Source organism: Chelonoidis abingdonii, chromosome 4 (genome assembly GCF_003597395.2).
Source record: "Chelonoidis abingdonii isolate Lonesome George chromosome 4, CheloAbing_2.0, whole genome shotgun sequence".
Classification (NCBI taxonomy): domain Eukaryota; kingdom Metazoa; phylum Chordata; order Testudines; family Testudinidae; genus Chelonoidis; species Chelonoidis abingdonii.
Genome location: NC_133772.1, coordinates 29216038 through 29234843, shown reverse-complemented (window position 1 = coordinate 29234843; position 18806 = coordinate 29216038). Strand labels below are relative to the sequence as shown.

Genomic DNA, 18806 nt, shown 5'->3' with positions numbered 1-18806 from the left:
GGAGTGGGGAGCTCAGGACTAGGACAGCAGGAGGCTGCATGTCAGGGTTGAGATGCACTGGCAGAGCTAGGGGTAGGGGGGAACCCAGGGCTGGGGTAGCAGATGGCTGTGGGTCAGGGTTGAGGGGCACTGGCAAAGCTGTGGGGAGAGGCGGAGCCCAGGGTTGGGGTAGCCGGGGGTGGTGTGCTGAGACTGACACATCTGCAAAGCCTTGCAAGGTGCTAATGAAAGAACCTAGAGCCTTCCTCACCACAGATGAGGAATGCAGGGATGTTGCGATTAGGAAGGCAATAAAGTCTGCTACAGCGTTAATAGTAGGTGACTCGGAGTACCCAAATATAACCCGTCCAGGCGTCCCGTCGGGAATGGCCTTGGAGAAATGCTTTCTCAAGACCATATAAAGGATTGTTTCTGTGTCTCTCATTGTGGAGCAGTTGAGAGGAGAGGCTGCTCTGGACTGAGTTCTGAGTAACCCAGCTGGGTCAGGTCAGGGAGTCACTGGTTCACTGACTGCGCTGCTGTGTAATTGAGTCTGATGTGCTGGCAGGAATAGTGTTGCCCGCAGTGGCCTCGTGAAAGCAAATGGCCAGGAGGGGAGCAGAACAAACTGCCAATGTTTGCAAGAAGCAGTCGAAAGGGGAGCAGGAGGGAACGAATCCTTCAAAGCAGCAGGGAGGCTGCTGAGGGCTCCACTGCTAGAGTCACTGCCCTGAAGGAGAAGCAGGAGCAACTACAGTAGCAGCCAGTGGGCAGATACGAGAACACAGCAAGGCCCAACCAGGGCCGGTGCAACCATTTAGGTGATCGGCGCTAGGATTTGAGGGGCGCCATTTTCTTCGGCAGCAACCGCGGCAGCCGGATCTTCGGCCGCCCCGGTCGCCACCAGCATTTAGGCGGAGAGAGCTGGGGCAGGGGAGTGCGGGGAGGGCCGCCTGCAGCAAGTAAGGGTGGGGGCGGCATGCAGGGGAACTCTCTGCCCCAGCTCACCCCTGCCCCGCCTCCTCCCCGAGCACACCGTGGCTGCTTCACTTCTCCCACCTCCCAGGCTCATGGCGCCTAAGCTGATTGGCGCCGCAAGCCTGGGAGGCAGGAAAAGTGAAGCAGCCATTCCATGCTCGCGGTGCTCGTGCTCATGCGCAGAGCAGGGGTGAGCTGGGGTGGGGGGGTGCCTCAGGGCGGAGGGTGGAGGGTGGGGAGCTGCTGCGGGGGGGCGCACCTCAGGGCGGAGTGGGGGGAGGGTGCAAGGTGGAAGTTTTGCCTATGACGCAAAACATCCTTGCACCGTCCCTGGGCCCAACCCATGTCCTTAGGGATCAGGAGATCAAGGGGAGGGCAGCGGGGCCCGAGAAGTCATTTCCAGAGGTCATTTCCTACCCCTGCATCACTACAGAGTGATGACTCTATTAAACAATGCAGTTAGCCTATGGAACTGGATGGCAGCGAGGCTGAGAGCTCACACCAAAGGATCAGATATCTCTGGGGTCGTAAGAGATTCTGCTGCTGCATTAGGCCGGCTGAATATGTTTAAGGGTCCTAAGCCCACCTGCAAACCACTAAGGATTTGTCTAGATAAGGGGGAAAGGGTCATGGTTAGGTCAGGGCTAGTGAGCTACTTCCAGCGAACCCTGCCCCACTTCCTTTATAAATCTAGACATAACCAAATCTAAACTTCTGCTTGGGCAGGTTCTTTGAGGGCCTCTGTGCTTCCTATTTGTGGGGCCTAGTGCCCTTGGTGTCCAGCTGTGGAACTGCCCAGAAAGGCATGTCTACAGGAGGGTGCATGCGATATCTCGTGTGACAGTGATGTCATTTACTCTGTGTAAAGACATATACCCTTCTCTGTGGTGGCGGCAAAGGACTGAGGCAATGAGCTAAAGGAACTCGGGCTAGAGGCTCTCTAACCCTAGCTTGATCTTTCCTTGTAAAAGATAGGTTTTAGGGTAGTATAGGTGATTCCATTGGTGATAGCCCTTCCCTTGTCCCTCACTGGGGCCACGTCGGGCCCCACAACAACTTCAAGAGACGTGCCTCTTGTCCAGCAATTATACCGGAGACAAACACCTACATCTGGTGCGTCTTATGCCATGGTGAAACCCATTGGGTAACTTTATGTACAGTCTGTCATGTCTTCATCCCCCATGACAGACAGCAGAGATACTGGAGGCTCCTCTGGCTTTTCAGTGCCTGCAGCCTGATACCCTTGATGGACCCCTTCGAATATCGAGACCAGCCTCTGTGCTGCACACATTTGCACTTCAGCTTCAGCACTGCCTTGAATCACAGGCTCAAGATGGGAATCTTCTCAGCCTGCTGCATGGTGCGGATCCCTCACTCAGTGTCACTGGGGGCAGTTCACTCTAAAGTGACAAACTTGGCACTGCCTACTAAGGCCTCAGTAGGCTTGGCACTAATGCAGAAGGTACCAGCCTCAACACCTACTCCACACTAGGCACCATTACCCTCATTGTTGACCCCAGACCTATCATCTGACACAACAAACTACGAGCAAACTCACCCCAAGGGTCATATAGTTGCTCCTTTTTCACTTGGAGAGGTCATGATATCTCAGACACCAAAGCAAGAACAATGGCCACAGGAATGGTTCTCAAGAGGTACTCCTTGCTGAAGTACAATGGCGTAACACCTGCCTCCCCAGGGAAAATTAAAGACCTGCCTTTAAAGGCATGGATCTCTTGAGTGACAGACTTGACAAGGCCCTGGCCTCTTCGAAAGACAGGCTCCCTCACAGCACCAAGGGACACGGTCTCATAGGTGATATCACCTGCCTCCAAAACCTGCTCTGGCCAACAACCTCAGCAGCACTGGAGCAGGATTCCTCACCACACATCCTCAGCCCCCAGCATCAGCCTCTAAACAGCAACTCTGATGGTGCAATCAAGAGCTGCATACATCACATCACCAGTCCTTTGTCCCTCATTCTCTCTCTTCTGACCTTGTCTCTCCTCCTTCCACAGTGCCTGATGCATGATTACTTCCACTCTCTGGGTACTAGATATCATCTACAACAGATATTCCACCCAGTTCTGCACCAGGCCACCTCCCCCTCTTCCCTGCCTCTTCAGGCAGTCATCTCACCAGAGAGTCCCATTGGAAGAGCTGGATTCCCTTTTCAGGAAGGGAGCCGTAGAGATTCCGCAGATCTCCAGTGGATATTCTGTTCTCCAAGAAGAGCAACGACCTGAGACCCATCATAGTATATCAGGATTGGAAGGGACCCCAGGAGGTCATCTAGTCCAACCCCCTGCTCAGAGCAGGACCTAATCCCCAACTAAATCAAGCCTGACCTTAAAAACCTCTAAGGATGGAGATTCCACCACTTCCTTAGATAACCCATTCCAGTGCTTCACCACCCTCCGAGTGAAAAAGTTTTTCCTAATATCCAACCTAAACCTCCCCCACTGCAACTTGAGACCATTACTCCTTGTTCTGTCATCAGGTACCACTGAGAACAGTCTAGATCCTCCTCTGATCTCCAGAGTCATAAGGAAGAGCAGACTGGACAGAGCCAATGTTTTACTAAGAGCCTTTTTGTGGCCTCATCAGCACTATTGTCCAGATCGCATTGCAGCTGACCAAGGAGTAACTTTATCTGCTTGCCTCTGTTCTCAGGCCTCCTGAGTCAACTGCAAGGGAGGAGTCTGCATCCCAACCCACAGACACTCCCTTAGCAGTGTGAAGGGTAGATGACCTGCTGACCAATGTGGACTGTTTCGACTCTTGGAGGGCCCAAGCCATTCTCTTACAATCCGAAAAGGGCTCTGTCCTCAAATGAAAACTATTGCCATCTGGCTGCAGGTAAAGGGCTCACTCCATCATGAGCTGGGGTCCTTGCAGTCCTAGAGCATCTTCTACCTCCTAATTCCCAGGACTTCACCTTCCTATGGCACAGTATCTATCTTCTCTCCCTGAACAGTCTCCATGTTCCTTAAGGGCATGGTAAATGCATTTCCTCCCATGAGGAGCCCCCACCTTTATGGGAGCTCAGTCTTGTCCTAACAAAGCTGAGGGGCCATCCTTTCAGAGCACAGGTTCTAAGGTCCACCCCCCTCCCTGTGCTTCAGAGCCCGAGCCACAATGTCTGTACACTGCACTTTTTAGCACTGTAATGCAAGCCCACGTCTATAGACCTGGGCTCTGAGACTTGCTGCCCGTGTTTTTAAATGCAGTGGAGATGGACTCTCAGTGTTCAGTATGAGTCCCCAGTCTTCTAAAACAAGAAGGTAAAGAGACATAAAGGCAGAGTCAAGACCATGAGGTCCCACTCGGGATAGAGGACAGTTGAAGCCAATCCACCTACTGTAGGATATTACTACGTAGGCAGAAGGAGAGAAGGGGTAGGGCACCAAACTAGGCAGCAGGACTCTTGGATTATCTCCAAGTTCTGCCACTGTGTGACCTGGGGCAAGTCCCTTCCCCTCTGTGTGCCTCAGTTTCCCTGTTTGTCAGAGGGGGGCACAAGTGATCCTGACTGGCTCACTCATGAGATTTGTGAAGCTACATTCCTTTCTAAAGAGGCCTCTCACAGCCTCCATCCCTGCCCATGGGGGTCTTGCAGTCTGGACGGCGCTGTTGAAAGGCAAAGTGTTGTTAAATGTGGAGTCTGGGGACCAAGGGAGGGGCCCTGCTCCAGAGACAGTAGGCAGTAGAACAGCTGGAGTTGTTGAGGGCAATAAATCCCTGGGAGCTGATGACCTCACCAAGAGTGACAAGGCTGAACCACTCACAAAACAGTGTCAGTGAGGGGGGGTCTGCATTACCCCAGAGCAGGAACCCTCTTACTCTTAGTACTACCATGGGAAAGAGAAGAGACCCCTGTTTGGGAGTAGGAGAGGGACACAGCAGCCTGGCTGTTGGGGGTGGGCAGGATAATGGGGCCCTCTCTAGCTTCACTGAGTCCTTGGAAAGGCTTAACAATAAAGCTCCCTCTCTGGATCTTGTGTGGAATCCTGGGGTGCCGCCAACATGGGTAAAGACAGAGCAGTTATCAGAGCAGGGGCACATCTAGCTTCGTATCCCATCTTTGACAGTGCTCCATACCACCTGCTTTTAAGGGAGCTGCAGGAAACCCTGGGGTGGGGAGTTACGGGACAACATGCCCACCAGTATAGTCTCTAGCTCCCATCAGCTGGGGGTTGGCTTTGCCCTGCGGAAGGAGGGGTTTGGTCCCTCCCAAAGCTCTTGCCTATTTTAAATCATTGCTGTTCTAATTGGATGTTCTCATTCTCCCTAGAAATGCACGACCTTTTTATGAATCCTGCCGAGCTCTTAGTTCCAGTAACATCTCGCGGCAGTGAGTTCCACAGGCTAAGTGTGCATGGTGTGAAAAGCTGTTCCTCTGTGCAAAAGCTGCTAAGAGAAGAGGATCAGGGAATAGGAAGGAAGGGTATATCACTGACTGGGAAGAGTAGACTGCCTGAGAGAGTTGAATTTGGTTCTGTGATTTAAGGAGGAAGGTTGGGCTTGTGATTGCACTCATAGGCTGAAAACCACCAGAGGTGGGTTCAGTTCCTCACTCTACTACAGACTTCCTGTGGGTGCATGGGCAAGGCTCTTCACCTCTCAGTTACCAGTAAAATGAAGATAATGGTCCTTTTTTGTGTGTCTGGTCTTTTAAGACTCAGTTCTTTGGGGCAGGGACTGTCACTCGCTGTGTATCTGCGCAGTGCCCAGCACAATGGGGCCTGATCTTGGTTGGTGCCTCTAGATGCTGCTATCATCACAGTATTACAGATAGAAGCAACATATAAAGGAGGAGGAGGATGCATAAATGCTGATGTTTGACCAGTCTTAACACAGTGTTTCCCAATGTATTGAGTGTGGGGGGCTGAAAAACTAGTTTGGAATCAAGGGGCATCAGCTGAGCTGTGGAGAGGGGAGCCTAAGAGTGGGATAACAGAGGGGCTGTGCGTCTGGATTGATGGGCACTGGCACAACTGTGGAGGGAGCCCAGGACTGCGATAACAGGGGGGCTCCAGTCCAGATTGAGGGGCATTAGCAGATCTGGGGGAGGGAAGAAAGCCAAGGACTGGGATAACAGGGGGCTCTGGGCAGATAGGCAGGCCTCCCAATTGTTCACAAGGGTGCCAGCTTTTATTTAAAAAGAGTAAGACTCCAGCTTTTCCAACTGGGAACAAAACCTTGTAAATATGAACCAAGTGTAACTGACGCAGCCTGAGTTTGCAGAGGGCCCCAGAGAAAGGTGCTGAGGTGTGAACTGCCCTGCTGCTTTCACTGGGCACTCAGTCACATGCCCAAGATGCCACTTTAAGTGGCAACATTGTTAACTCTTTCACTGCTGGTCAGAGCATGTCAGAAAGAGTTTGGAGGGGAGCATATTTTTCAGGCGTAAGATTATATGGGTAGGCCCTTAACCACAAGGCAGATGCTATTACTTGTATTTACCTGAAGGGGGCACCTGGTTTTCTGAGGTTTGGGGAACATATGTTAACACCAGCCAGTGATGTCAGTTTAATTAGGACATGGGGACAATCTGAGGCATTTTCCCTCCAGACCTTTCCTCGAATTCAGCTGCTGCAGGGTAGGCGCAGGGGGGACGCTTTAGCAGCCAGAATTCCATGCTGCAAAGAAGTTACCTGTAGGCACTGACAAGCCCTGAGTCAGCATGGAAAAGAGCCAGGTACCATGCAGTGGGGTCTGTGGGGAGGCCCAAAAGTGTTTGGCTGCCAGAATAGGGAAGAGACAGGGCCTGCTCGCCAGCATGGGGATGTGCCAGGAGAGGAGAGAGACTCAGGCTGGTGTGGGGAGATGTGAGCGAGGAGCTGGGATGGAACTCTAACCCATGGTCAAGGAGCACTCAGACAAGTGTTCCTAACTGAGCCTCCACCTGCGGGACTCACTGCTGCAGTTTGGTCCTGAGGCAGAGAGCTCTCTGCACTCCTAGAAGAGGGGGTATAAACTCATGAGAATAGGGGGAGATTGCAGAGAGGGGAGATAGGTGGGCTCTGCACTCTCAGACTTCTGGGCCTGACCTGATCCCCAGCTGGGGAACAGGAAAGAATTAGGCACCATGGCACAGGACGGTGCCGAAAGGTGCATTGGGTGATTTGCACCATCTGTAAGAAACAGATGGAAGGAGGCAGAATATCAGTCTAGAGCCCATTGGTCTGATCCAGCACAGCAGGATGGGAAATAGTACTTACTGGACTAGAAGGGCCCATTGGTCTGATCCAACCTGGTGTCTGTGGGGATAGATACCAGCTTAGATGGGCCCTTTGGTCTGAAAGGTAGTAGCTGGGCTGGAGGGAAAGAGGGAATAATATGCTGGTAGGTCTGATCTGGGCTTGGTAGGAAAGGGGATTGTCTGATTTAATGTAACAAGGAATGGACATGGGGTACTGGGCTAGGGGGCTTATTGCTCTGATCCAGCATGGCATGGAGAGGGGTGGGGGCTAGACCAGCCCTGGTGTAATCGGGTGCAGCAAGGGGTTGAGGGACAGCAGAGTAGATGGGCACATTGGTCTCTTACAATGTCTCGGGGGGTGGGGTGGGGGGCAATGTAAGGATAGCTGGGCCGTTTGGTTGGCTCTCCAGGCGGTTCCCTAGCTGGTCAGCACCAAGGTAGGAGCGCATGTCCCCCAACCCCCAATACACACATGCACAACACGGGGGAAGCTGCTGGCTGCAGCCTTTGGGTCTGTGCCTTCCAGGCAGCTAAGCAGACTGGGCTCTTAAAGGGAAAGCACAGCGACTGCACAGGCCAAGTGACCCAGGTGAAGGAACATGTGACACCTCGCTTTAATGGGCTGCCTGTTTCCTCCCCTGAACTGAGGCCAGCTCTACTCTGGGCCCATGTTCCAGCACGCTCGCTCTGCCCTGCCAAACAGGCAGGGAGGGGCTGCCAGAAGGTTTACTGCAGGGGGTCGGGGGGGAGGGAAAGATGGGGGGAGGAGGGTGATGGGGGACTGGGGAGGGGGCAAGCGGGAGAGGAAACCAGGGAAGGAGGCAGGAGAGGGATTGTGCAGGGAGCAGAGGGTGAAGGGAGAAGTGGGCCAGAGAAGAAGGGGGGCTATGGAAACAGAACCCTCTGGCAGGTGACTCCTTGACCTGGCTCTTGGCCTGGCCCTGCTGTCTAGCCCCTCCCCACACTGGGTTAGAAATCACTGGGCTCTGCCAACCCCAGCTCTGGAAAATAACTCTGTGAGCGTGACACACTTTTTCGATTAAGAGTTGGCAGGAGTGCATTCCGGCCCTCAAACTGCTGGCAGGGTGCAGAGGGGATGAAAGGGAGTTGAGGCAGAGGGGCAGGAGGGAAGAAGCCTGCTTGCTGCCTGCCACCTCTAGCCCTCTCTGCCCTCACCCTTCACACCCTGTGATTAGTTAAATTCCAGTTGCTGTTCTACAACATGTCTGGGATGTTTCTTTTGTTAACGTGTGGGAGGCTATGATATCAGAGAGGCCTCAGCCAGTCAGCATAGAGCTTACCATAACTCATTAGCAAGCTGTCAGCCTATTGATTGCTTTGCAGGGGCATTGGAGCAAGGAGAGATCTCATGCTATGAAGTCACAGCCTGATGTCATCTCTGATTCATTTGACTTTATTCCCGTTGGGGTGTATGACAGAGACTATTGCCATCTGCTGAGCTGAATTGAAACTGTTCAGCTGTATGTCATAGGTTCTGTACTTCTGACAGCAAATGGGGATTCTTCATTAGTTCAGTGGCCCACACATGGCCTCATCAGTAGAAGGATCCAAGTGCTATACCCGCTGATGCTATGACGTTGAGAGTAGCCATATTGTCCATGGAGTGCTGGCTAGTCTTGGCTTAGTTAAAATAGCTGAGATGCAGCTGCCTCTGGGGGGATGTAGCAGCTGTTTATACAAGGATCCCTTGTCTGGTGCCAAGATGTAGCCACCTCTGGGTTGGGGCCCAGCAGCTGTATAAACAGGGATTACTCATGCAGTGCTAAGATGCAACCTCCTCTTGAGTGGGGCATGGAGCTCTTTATCAGCTGTTTTTCAACTGTGATGCTGTTTAGGAGATGCCATCTCCAGAAGAAGTGCAAGGGGTGTAGGAAGGCAGAATGGAATTGCCCAGGTTGGGATTGGTCCAGGGCATGGCGTGAACACCTGACTGAGGCAAAGTGCTGCAAGATGCTCTTTAATGAAGCATGCAAGTGGCCAGGGCCTGGGCTTTGTGTCTCATGGGTGATTCATCGCAGGTGAGAATCACCTTCCTGAGCAGGATTCACGCACCAGCACGAGTAATGGGCATGTCCCCTCCATGGCCAAGAGCCAGCAGCCTACGCAGGCATGTCTCCCTTTACATCTCCTTCCTGCCAAGCCCAGCGGAGCTGCAGTGAGACACTGCATGGTTCTGGAGCCTGAAACCACCATGCTCTTGAACCTCTAAGCCTACAGACCTTGTCGGCTCCCTACACCCTAAAGCCCCAAGAGCTCCAACCACACTGAATCCCTGACAGCTGCTGAGCTCCTGATGGGCCCTGCAGCACTCACTACCCCACGCCTCCAGTGGGCTCTGGCCCCATGTTTAGCTGAGCATCAAACCAAATCACACATTCTGAAGCAGTAAGAGAGTCCTTTACCTCCAGCTGTGAACCCTCTGACCCTCCTTTCCCTTGGGGTTTGGGACCCAGAAGAGATACTCAGCCCTGGATTGGGCAGACAGGGAGGAGTAGAGGTGGCCAGGCACACATTAGAAGGCCTGTTAGGCCTCAACTCCCCGACACCCACAGCATCTGCCTCTTGCTCCCAGCTCTTCCCTGAGTGCTCTACAAGCTTTATCGCTCATTTGAAACAGGTGTGTGAGACACCCATAAAAATACCTGGCTGAGCAGCTGGGGCTGGAGGCCATTCAGGGCAGTGTGGAGGAGAATGTGAGACATCCTGCCTCCCTGGGCTGGGGACCTGGCCTGGATGGCCCCAGAGAGTGCACCCCACCTGCCTCTCCTCAACCACCAGCCAGAGCACATTCAGACCCAGCCTGAACACAGCCCTGGGGCAGAGCAGTGGGGTGACAGCTCCAGAGACAAATTCATGTCACAGCACCCCCTGCAAGAGAGGGCAGGGCTAGGCAGCCACAGGTTCTTCCTCCTACCCAATGTCACAATAACCCTGCTGGGCAGAGGAAGCCCCACCTTCTCTGGTGTCACAGTGCCCCCTGCTGGGGAGGGCAGGTCTGGGCAATCACAGGCCTCCTCCTACCCAATGTCCCAGTACCCCTTCCTGGGGTGGGCAGGGCTCAACAGAGGTAGGCTCTGCCCTTGCCTGTGTCAAAGCGCCCCTTGCAGCCCCCTGAGCTGGTCATTGTGTTCCCTGCAGGAGATTCTTGGGGGATCTTTGCCTTCCTGTGTGCCGCACTCTGGAACCTGCCTGCAATCCCCGCCTTGAACAGCACAGACGAGGTGGGCGCCGGCCAGTCCATCCAGAAGACCTACGACCTCACCAGGTATCTGGAACACCAGCTGCGCACACTCGCCAGCACCTATGTGAGTACAGGGAGGGCTACGGAGCAGGGCACAGCCCTGTGACCCCATCTCCCCTTTCCTTGCCTATCCCTGCCTGTCCTCAGCTCTCCCCGTCCTGCCCCTTTCTCCCACCCATGCCTCCTGTGCAGTCGCTCTCCTCCCCTCCCCCAACTTAGATGGCTCTCCAGAGGGGTGGGGGGTTGATTCTTTTCTGTCCTCCTTGGGGAGGTCTTGGTAAATGACAGGCTCCCAAAAGTGATTCTCCCAACCAGGAGACCTGGGGAGGGGAGGGTTGTAACTCAATTCCACCCCCCTTCAGCACACGAGAGAGCAGGGATGATAAATGGCTGAGGCATGTTCTGTTATAGGATCTGGCTCTGTATCGTGCTGATGTGGTCTAGGGGCTGAGTCAGGAGGCAGCTCTTGGAGTGCAGGGAAGAGCTGCAAATCTTCTGCCTCTCCCTGATTGGGGTCTCTGTCTCATCCCCAGCCCCCTCTCTATTCTGGGCCCAGTTCTCTGCCCCTACCCCGCCAACATCCCCTTCTGGGGACTGGGGCTCCCACTTTCCCTGTCTGCACCCACCTGCCCTGCTCTATCATGTGTATCTCCCAGCTCACACCCTTCCCGCTGCGTGGCTCTAGCCCTGGCAGGATGCCCTGCATCATGCCCACTCCCTGTCCTCGGGCACCGGGGGAGTCTCCCACTGTTTACACTCTGTTGTGCTGTCTCTCCATGGGGTGAGGTGAGGCCCGTGTGTCAGAACTCGCCTGGGAGACGCCCCAGCTGGGCCACGCTCCACCACGCACAGAACAGGCACCCAACCATGGCAACGGGGGACACCGCCTGCATCAGACCCACGGGCCTATCCAGCCTGGTATCCCTCTCCCCGCTGCTCTGCCAGACCAGACCCACAAGCCCATCCAATCTGTATCTCCTTCCTCCGTGCTGGGCCAGATCACACCCTTGGGCCCATCTAGCCTTGTATCCCCCCATATTGGATCAGATTTATGGGCCCTTCTAGCCTCATCTCCCTGGCAATGCCCAATGCCAAAACTTCCCATGGATATTGTCCAGCCTGGCCTGTAGATTCCACTTCCCTCTAGAGTTTTGTGCCAATGGGTTATAAGGAGCCCTGGGTAACTATAGGCCAGTTACCCTGACACCAATCCCGGGCAAAATCATGGAAAGGTTTAAATGGGATATAACAAAGAATTAAAGGGTGGTACCATGATGAATGCCAGGAAAATAGGGCTAGTCAGACAAACCTGATATCCTGTTTTTTGATGAAATCACAAATTTGATAGTAAAGACAACTATGCTGATGTAACATACATTGATATCTGTGAAGCAGTTGACTTAGTCCCGCAGGATAATCTGATTAAACAGTACGGTGCAAAATCAGCGTAGCCCATATTAAATGGATTAGAAACTGGCTAACTGATAGAGCTGAAAAGTAATTGTAATTGGAGAATCCTCATCCAATAGGGGTGTTTCTACTGGGGCCCTGCAGGGATCCCCTCTTGGCCCAAAGCTGTTTGATATTTTTATCACTGATCTGGAAAAATATACAAAATTACTGGTGGTAAAGTTAGCACATAATACCAAAACTGGCAGTGGTAAATACTGATGTGGACAGGTTAGTTAGACTGACTGATCTGGATTGCTTGGTAAACTGGGCTCGTGTGAACAAGGTGTGTTTTAACAGAGCCAAATACAAGAACATACATTCTTTGTTCCTAGGTGTAGGCCATTCATACTGGAGGAGGGACCGTATCTTGGAATGAAAAAGCCCTAGGGGGTCATGGTAGATAACCAAACAAACATGAGCTCCCAGTTCAATGCTATAGCTCATGTGATCCTTGGATGCACAAGCAGAGGAATGTCCAGTGGGAGGAGGGAAATGGTGTTACCTCTGTATATGGCATTAGTGAGGCCATTACAGGAATAGCGTGTCTGGTTCTGGTAACCATTATCAGAAAAACTGGTCAGGGTTCAGGAAAGAGTGAAAAGAATGAGGCGAACTCTGGGAAAGTCTTTGTGATGGTATTTATCTACCTGGGGTTGTTAAAGAGAAGGTTAAGGGGTGATTGACCCTTGTCAATAAGTACCTAGATGAGAAGATGATTCTGGTGCGGGAGAGCTCTTTAAACTAGCAAAGGGCAGAATGAAATTCGATGGATGAAGTCAGCAGAGCGCAAACTGGGAACGAGGCGCAACCTTGTCTCAGGTTCCGTGAATACGATTGACAATTTCACAGTAACTGTCACACAGCAGCACTTTTATTTTTTATTCCAAATTCTTCACACATTTTTCTCAAAAATGTTTGGGTTGGAAAATGTTCGATTCCCTCCTCCTCCTTTCATGGTGTTTCCATTTTGACACAGAAAATGCAGGTGAGAGAGGAAAACCTTTAAAAATCCAACCTCAAATGTTCATGGGGGGGGGGAGTGATGAAAAATGGAAAATTTTGAAAAAATGAACATTGGGGGTGAAAATATGCATCTCTGGGACAAAAGGCCATTTTGGACACTGATACAATTGTTCAGTAGGTTGCCAGACTAAGCAATGTGCCGTCCTTTGGGGCAGCTTCCCACAGGGCCTGGTGAGCAGCTTCCTCTCCCTGGATTCTTTCTTCTCGCAGTGGGGCTGTTTCTAAAGGATCTGCTCTAGTGCAATAGTTCTGGGCTGGAGGCAGGAATCCCTGGGGATGGCTCTCTGGCCTGGGTTATGCAGGAAATCCGACTAGATCAGGGGCAGGCACACTTTTTGGCCTGAGGGCCACATCAGGTTTCCAAAATTGTATGGAGGGCCAGTTAGGGGAGGCTGTGCCTCCCCAAACAGCCTGGCATGGCCCAGCCCCTGCCTCCTATCCGACCCCCATTGCTTCTGGCCCCCTGATGGCCCCCCCCAGGACTCCTACCCCATCCAACCCCCCCATTCCCTGACAGCCCCCCCAGACCCTCTGCCCATCCATGCCCCCATTCCTTTTCCCCTGACCACCCCTAGAACCCCTTCCCCTGACTGCCCCCCACCACCCATTCAACCCCTCCTCTCATTCCTGACTCCCCCCGGGACCCTGCCCTATCCAATCCCCCTGTTCCCTGTCCTCTGACTGCCCTGACCCCTATCCAACTCCCCCCCAGACCCTCCCCCAACTTCCCTGCCCCCTTATCGTGCTGCCTGGAGCACCGGTGGCTGGCGGCACTACAGCTGCGCCGCCTGGCTGGAGCCAGCCATGCCACTGCACAGCTGCAGAGCACTGGGTCAGGCCCCGGCTCTGCAGCTGTGCTGCCCCAGGAGCTGATAGCCCTGCCACTCAGAGCATTGCACCAGCAAGGCAGTGAGCTGAGGCTGCGGGGGAGGGGGAACAGCAGGGGAGGGGCCGGGGACTATCCTCCCTGGCCAGCAGCTCGGGCTGGGGAGGAGGGTCCTGCGGGCTGGATGTGGCCATAGTTTGCTCACCTCTGGACTAGATGATCTCAGTGGCCCCTTCTGGCCTTAAAGTCTAGGGCTATCTGAGTTCTTGGCAGCCACAGTGTAGGACCTGACCCTATGACATCCCTTGTCAGCTGCCTGCACCCTGGAGATGTCCTTGGCCTTTGCTAGACCTCTCCTTTCTTCTAGGGTCATGGGGTAGGGTTGGAGGGCACTCAGCAGGGGAAAATCTGGCTTGTGTCTCTGTTTCACCTCTCTCCCTCTGTCACATGTGTGAGGCATGCTCCCTGCTTCCATGTTCACATGTCAGTGCATGTTAGTGCTCTTCAGTCTCTCCACTTTCACTCCAGCTCACTCTGTGTCTGCCCCCCCCACCTCTGTATATGTCTCCTCCTCTGCTCCCGTCCCCTCCCCCACGCTAGGGTGCTCACCTTGTCCGTGCGCCCCCACCAGCTTCCGCTTAGGCTTGCGCAATGGATGGGGAGAGACATCTCCATTCGCCTCCGGGCATCACTGAGGAAATTAATTCATCTCCTGAGCTTGTCCGATTGTTCAGGTGCCCGCACCACCCCACCCGCGGCATTGACACACCTCCTTGATTCTCCCTGAACGCCTGCTAGGGCTCCCCTGCTGCGGGGGCTGCTCCCCATGCCATCCTGGGGGATGGGGAATCCCTGGGTGTGGGGAGGCAGGGGAGTAGCAGTTTGGAGGATGGGTATGGGAATTTGCGTGTGTGGAGGCATGTTAGCAAGCATGTGTGAGAGAATGAGTACATGTGTTGAGGGTGAAAATGGGCATGCGTGTGGGGTGTGTGCACTCATCTGGGGCTGCATGTGTGACTGTGTGTGGGGGGGTGCATGTGGGTATGTGTTGGTGTACATGTGTCAGTGTGTGGGGGTGGGGGTGTGGGGGGGTGTCTGTATGAGGGTGAGTGTGGGTATGCGTGTGTCACTGTTCAGATGTGGAGGGTGATAATACGCAGGTATGCGGGATGTGCATGGGTGTGGAAATTGGTATGTGTGTTATGTATGTGTGTGAGATAATTGGCATGCATGTGGGAGTGTGTGTCACTGCATGTATGTATGGAGTGTGGGAGCACCTGGGCATGAGAATGTGCACACGTGTGAAATGTACATGTGAGAATGTGTTTGTGGAAGTCAGTGTGTGTCTGCATGGGGTGGAGGGTCAGTGTGTGTCTGTGAGGGGTAAGGGGGGTCAGCATGTGTCTGCATGGGATGGGGGGTTAGCATGTATCTCTGTGGGGCGAGGAGGGTCAGTATGTGTCTGTGAGGGATGAGGGGGGTCAGCATGTGTCTGTTGGGTGGGGCATCAGCATTTCTGTGAGGGGTCAGCGTGTGTCTGCATGGGGTGAGGGGGTAGCATATGTCTGTGCGGCAAGGAAGTCAGCATTTCTGTGAGGAGTCAGTGTGTGTCTTCATGGGGGAAGTGGAGTCAGCATGTGTCTGCATGACGTGGGTGGGGTCAGTGTGTGTCTGCATGCGATGAGGGAGGGTGCTGGGGCTGACTAGTTTCCCAGCCCGGCATTGTCCTCCATCCTGTGCATAGACTTAGGTGGAGAACACACCCCTTGCCCCCCCACTTTCACTGTCTGGGGGGGGCACACCTGGACCCCCGTCTCCAGCAACACCGCACTCCAATGGCCTTGGTTCACCTCCACTTCCCCACTCAGCAGCCCGTAAATTACCTCATCCCTGGGGCTGACAGCTGGTTCCTCCTGCTGCTTCCTAGCCCCGTCATTAGGGCCTCACCTGCAAGACAGGGCCCTCCTCCCTCCATCATCCCTGGAGGAATTCCTGAGAGCTGCCTGCCGTGCTCTGAAGTGTCCTCGCCTGCGCCAGGGGGCACAGGAAATTCCACAGCTCATGATGAGGCAGAAGCAGCCCTTCCCAGGGGGCACAGTCCCTGAGACTCACTACCCCCAAGGCCCAGAAGTGCTTCCCCCGCCTCATGGCATTTTAGTGCCAGTGTTCCCACCCCTGCCCCTGACAGGGGTTCCCCGACTCCTTGCCCCTGCCTTGTTTGGCCATACCCTCTGGCTGTGGGGCTGCGGGGCTCTAATCCCACAGGCCTTTATCCCCCCCACATCCTCTTTGATGGATGGACTGGCACTGGGCTCTTTGGTGCATAGGCCAAAGCCTGTGATCCTCATGGAATTCACTTCAGAGCCATAGTCCGCTGAGACCCCGGCCTCCCGTCCCCTGCCCCTGGCCCGGGACAGGCCCCCTATTCCCTTCCTCACCAGAGGCACCCACTTGGCAACCAGTTACGCCAGAAGGAGCCATGCCCTCCTGGGCTTGAAGCCACCAGCAGCTGAAGGGTTTAGGGAGCCCATGGCCCTGAGAGAGAAACCGATTCAGACCTGCTCACCGTGTGCTCCCCCCAGGCAGCACTCTATCCCAAAGCTGCAGGGCCTGGGCTAAGGGCCACACATGCCCCCGGTCACTCCCAGCATCACCCAGCTGCACTGTGCCCCATGACTGAAGGTCTCCTTCCAGCAGTGGACAGGGCTGAGCTGTAGGGCTCTTGAATATCACTGGCCCTTTCCAGTGCCTCCCCTTTACCCCCAGGCTTTCCCAGGAGGGACTTGTTCCCGTGGACATCTCCTTGGGTACACTTAGGAGGGCCGAGTGCCAGCTGGAATGTCCACATGCTGATCCCCTCAGAGTCTCTGGCCATCCTTGGGTCAGGCCTGACCCTGGCAGAAGTGTCCGAGGGTCACACTGAGTTCTGTCTGGGTGAATCTAATGCCCTCTCTCCACTCTCTCTCCCACTGCAGCTGAATTACCTTGGCCCACCCTTCAATGAGCCAGACTTCAACCCTCCCCGGATGACAAGGGCCGAGATGGTGCCCAGTGCCACTGTGGACTTTGAGTTGTGGCGCAGCCTGAACGACAATGCCCGGCTGGCAGCCAATTACCGGGCCTATACGCACCTGCTGTGCTACCTGCGCAGCATGGACGGGCAGGTGGCCAAGGCCGAGCTGCGCAAGAACCTGGGCCACTTCTGCACCAGCCTGCAGGGCCTGGTGGTGAGCATTGCCAGCGTCATGTCCTCTCTGGGCTACCCGCTGCCCAGCCCGCTGGGCAGTGCCAGTCCCACCTGGGCCCAGGGGCCAGGCGCCACGAGCCCCCACAATGACTTCCTCAAGAAGATGGATGATTTCTGGCTGCTCAAGGAGCTGCAGACCTGGCTGTGGCGCTCCGCCAAGGACTTCAACCGCCTCAAGAAGAAGGTGCCACCTGCTGCCCTCATGCTGCGCCTCGAGATGCGGGGTTTCTGACCCCTGCCCCCCTACATCCCATCACCACGCTGTGCCTTAAGGTGCGGGGCATCTGCCCACTCCCACCCCACTCATCATGCTGTGCCTCGAGATAAGGGGCCTCTGACTTCCACCTCCTCCCAGATCTTCCGCACCTCCAACCCAGGCTCCACTGTGCCTCCCACCCCTTACCCCTCACCCCTCTCTCTCCCTTCCATGGTTTCCAGCCTCCTCCCCATCTGTGATGCCATGCAGCATGTCCCCATCCTTCTCCCTCCCTCTCTGTGCCCTCCTGCCCCTGCTTTTTCCTTATTTTTCAGCAAGGGACCTATTTGCTTTCCAAAACAGCGAAATGACCCTCATTCTCCCAATACAGCCCAGAGCAGCACTAAGCCCCACCCCCAGATCTGGACAGCAATAAGCCTGTCCCATTTCACCCAGAGCAACAATAAACCCCATCCCCATGTGCTCTGGGCAGCAGTCAGTACTGTCTATTTACCATGGGCAGCCCTAAGCCTTGTCTGGCTTTGTCTCTTGCTGCATCATACTCTGTACCTCTGGTCTGATCCAATTCTTCCTCTGCGTCCCCCTCCCCTGCTGCAATCCCCCACCCCTCCTCTCATGCACAGAGACCTGGACTCACCCAGCCTTTCCTCAGGTTCCGAGCCCCTGACACTGGCCTGCAGCCTGGTCTCCATGTCTCCTTGGGTGCTTCTAGTTCTGCCCTACATGCATCACTTCCCTCATGCCTGGGGGCAGGAGCTGAGGTGAGCAATGCCATCAGTGCCAGTCCTCCAGTCACACCTATGAATGGGGCAATCTCACCCCCTGACACTGCAGCATTGTGGGGCAAGACAGATTAGAAATAGGAAGGATAAGGGGGGAACAGGAAAGTCTGGAGATCCAAACCAGGAAGGGGTGGGATTTGGAACAGGAAAGGTTGGGGTCCAAACTAGGGGCAGGGTTTGAAAGCGGACCTCCAGCATTTCTCCAGTTGCAATGCTGCTGCACCTTGTGGCCCCATCTCCTGACAAAACACCCATGAGGGCCAGGAAAGCAGGGGAGCTAAACCAGGAAGGCGTGGGGCAATATCCCTCCGCCCTTTCGTACCATGACACATGGAGCATTTCCTTAAAGTTTACATTGTCGCCGATGTAGCATTTGGGCAGATGTGGGGGCTCTTTACCTTGCATAGGCCCTGCTGCCCAGCCCCCTGCCCATGCTCCAGGTGTGGAATCAGGGTTAAGGGCCTGTCACCCCACCCTTCTTACCACCCCCACATTCCCCCTGTCGGGTTGTGTTTTTCTTGGTTTATCTATATTAATATTTATTTATTTGGAAATGTTATTTATTAGATGGTATTTATTGCAGAATTTCTATTCTTGTATTAACAAATAAAAGGCTTCCTCCATGAGCTTGGCTCACTGGCACCTTGAGTTGGGACTGGCTGAGAGCTCACTGGCCTGCTAGTGTTCACCGCACCCCAATCAGCTGCCCCAGATTCTACCACAAACTGAGCAGCCACCCCAGATCCCTAACCCATGTAAATACAACCCCAATCCACCCCCACCCCATCCATTCCCCAGGTTCCTGCCCCTGATCCAGGTCCTGATCTGCTCCCAT

General features: G+C 54.3%; 1 protein-coding gene across 1 annotated transcript in view; it reads left to right on the top strand.

Moving 5' to 3' along the window:
- Positions 1-17860, top strand: part of CLCF1 (cardiotrophin like cytokine factor 1) — a 37935-nt gene extending 20075 nt beyond the window's left edge. The window contains exons 2-3 of the mRNA XM_032794997.1: positions 10322-10488; positions 16701-17860. Of these exons, the coding sequence (XP_032650888.1) occupies positions 10322-10488; positions 16701-17204 (671 nt within the window). The 3' untranslated portion in view covers positions 17205-17860. The remainder of the gene's footprint in view (positions 1-10321; positions 10489-16700) is intronic.
- The last annotated feature ends 946 nt before the right edge of the window (positions 17861-18806 follow it).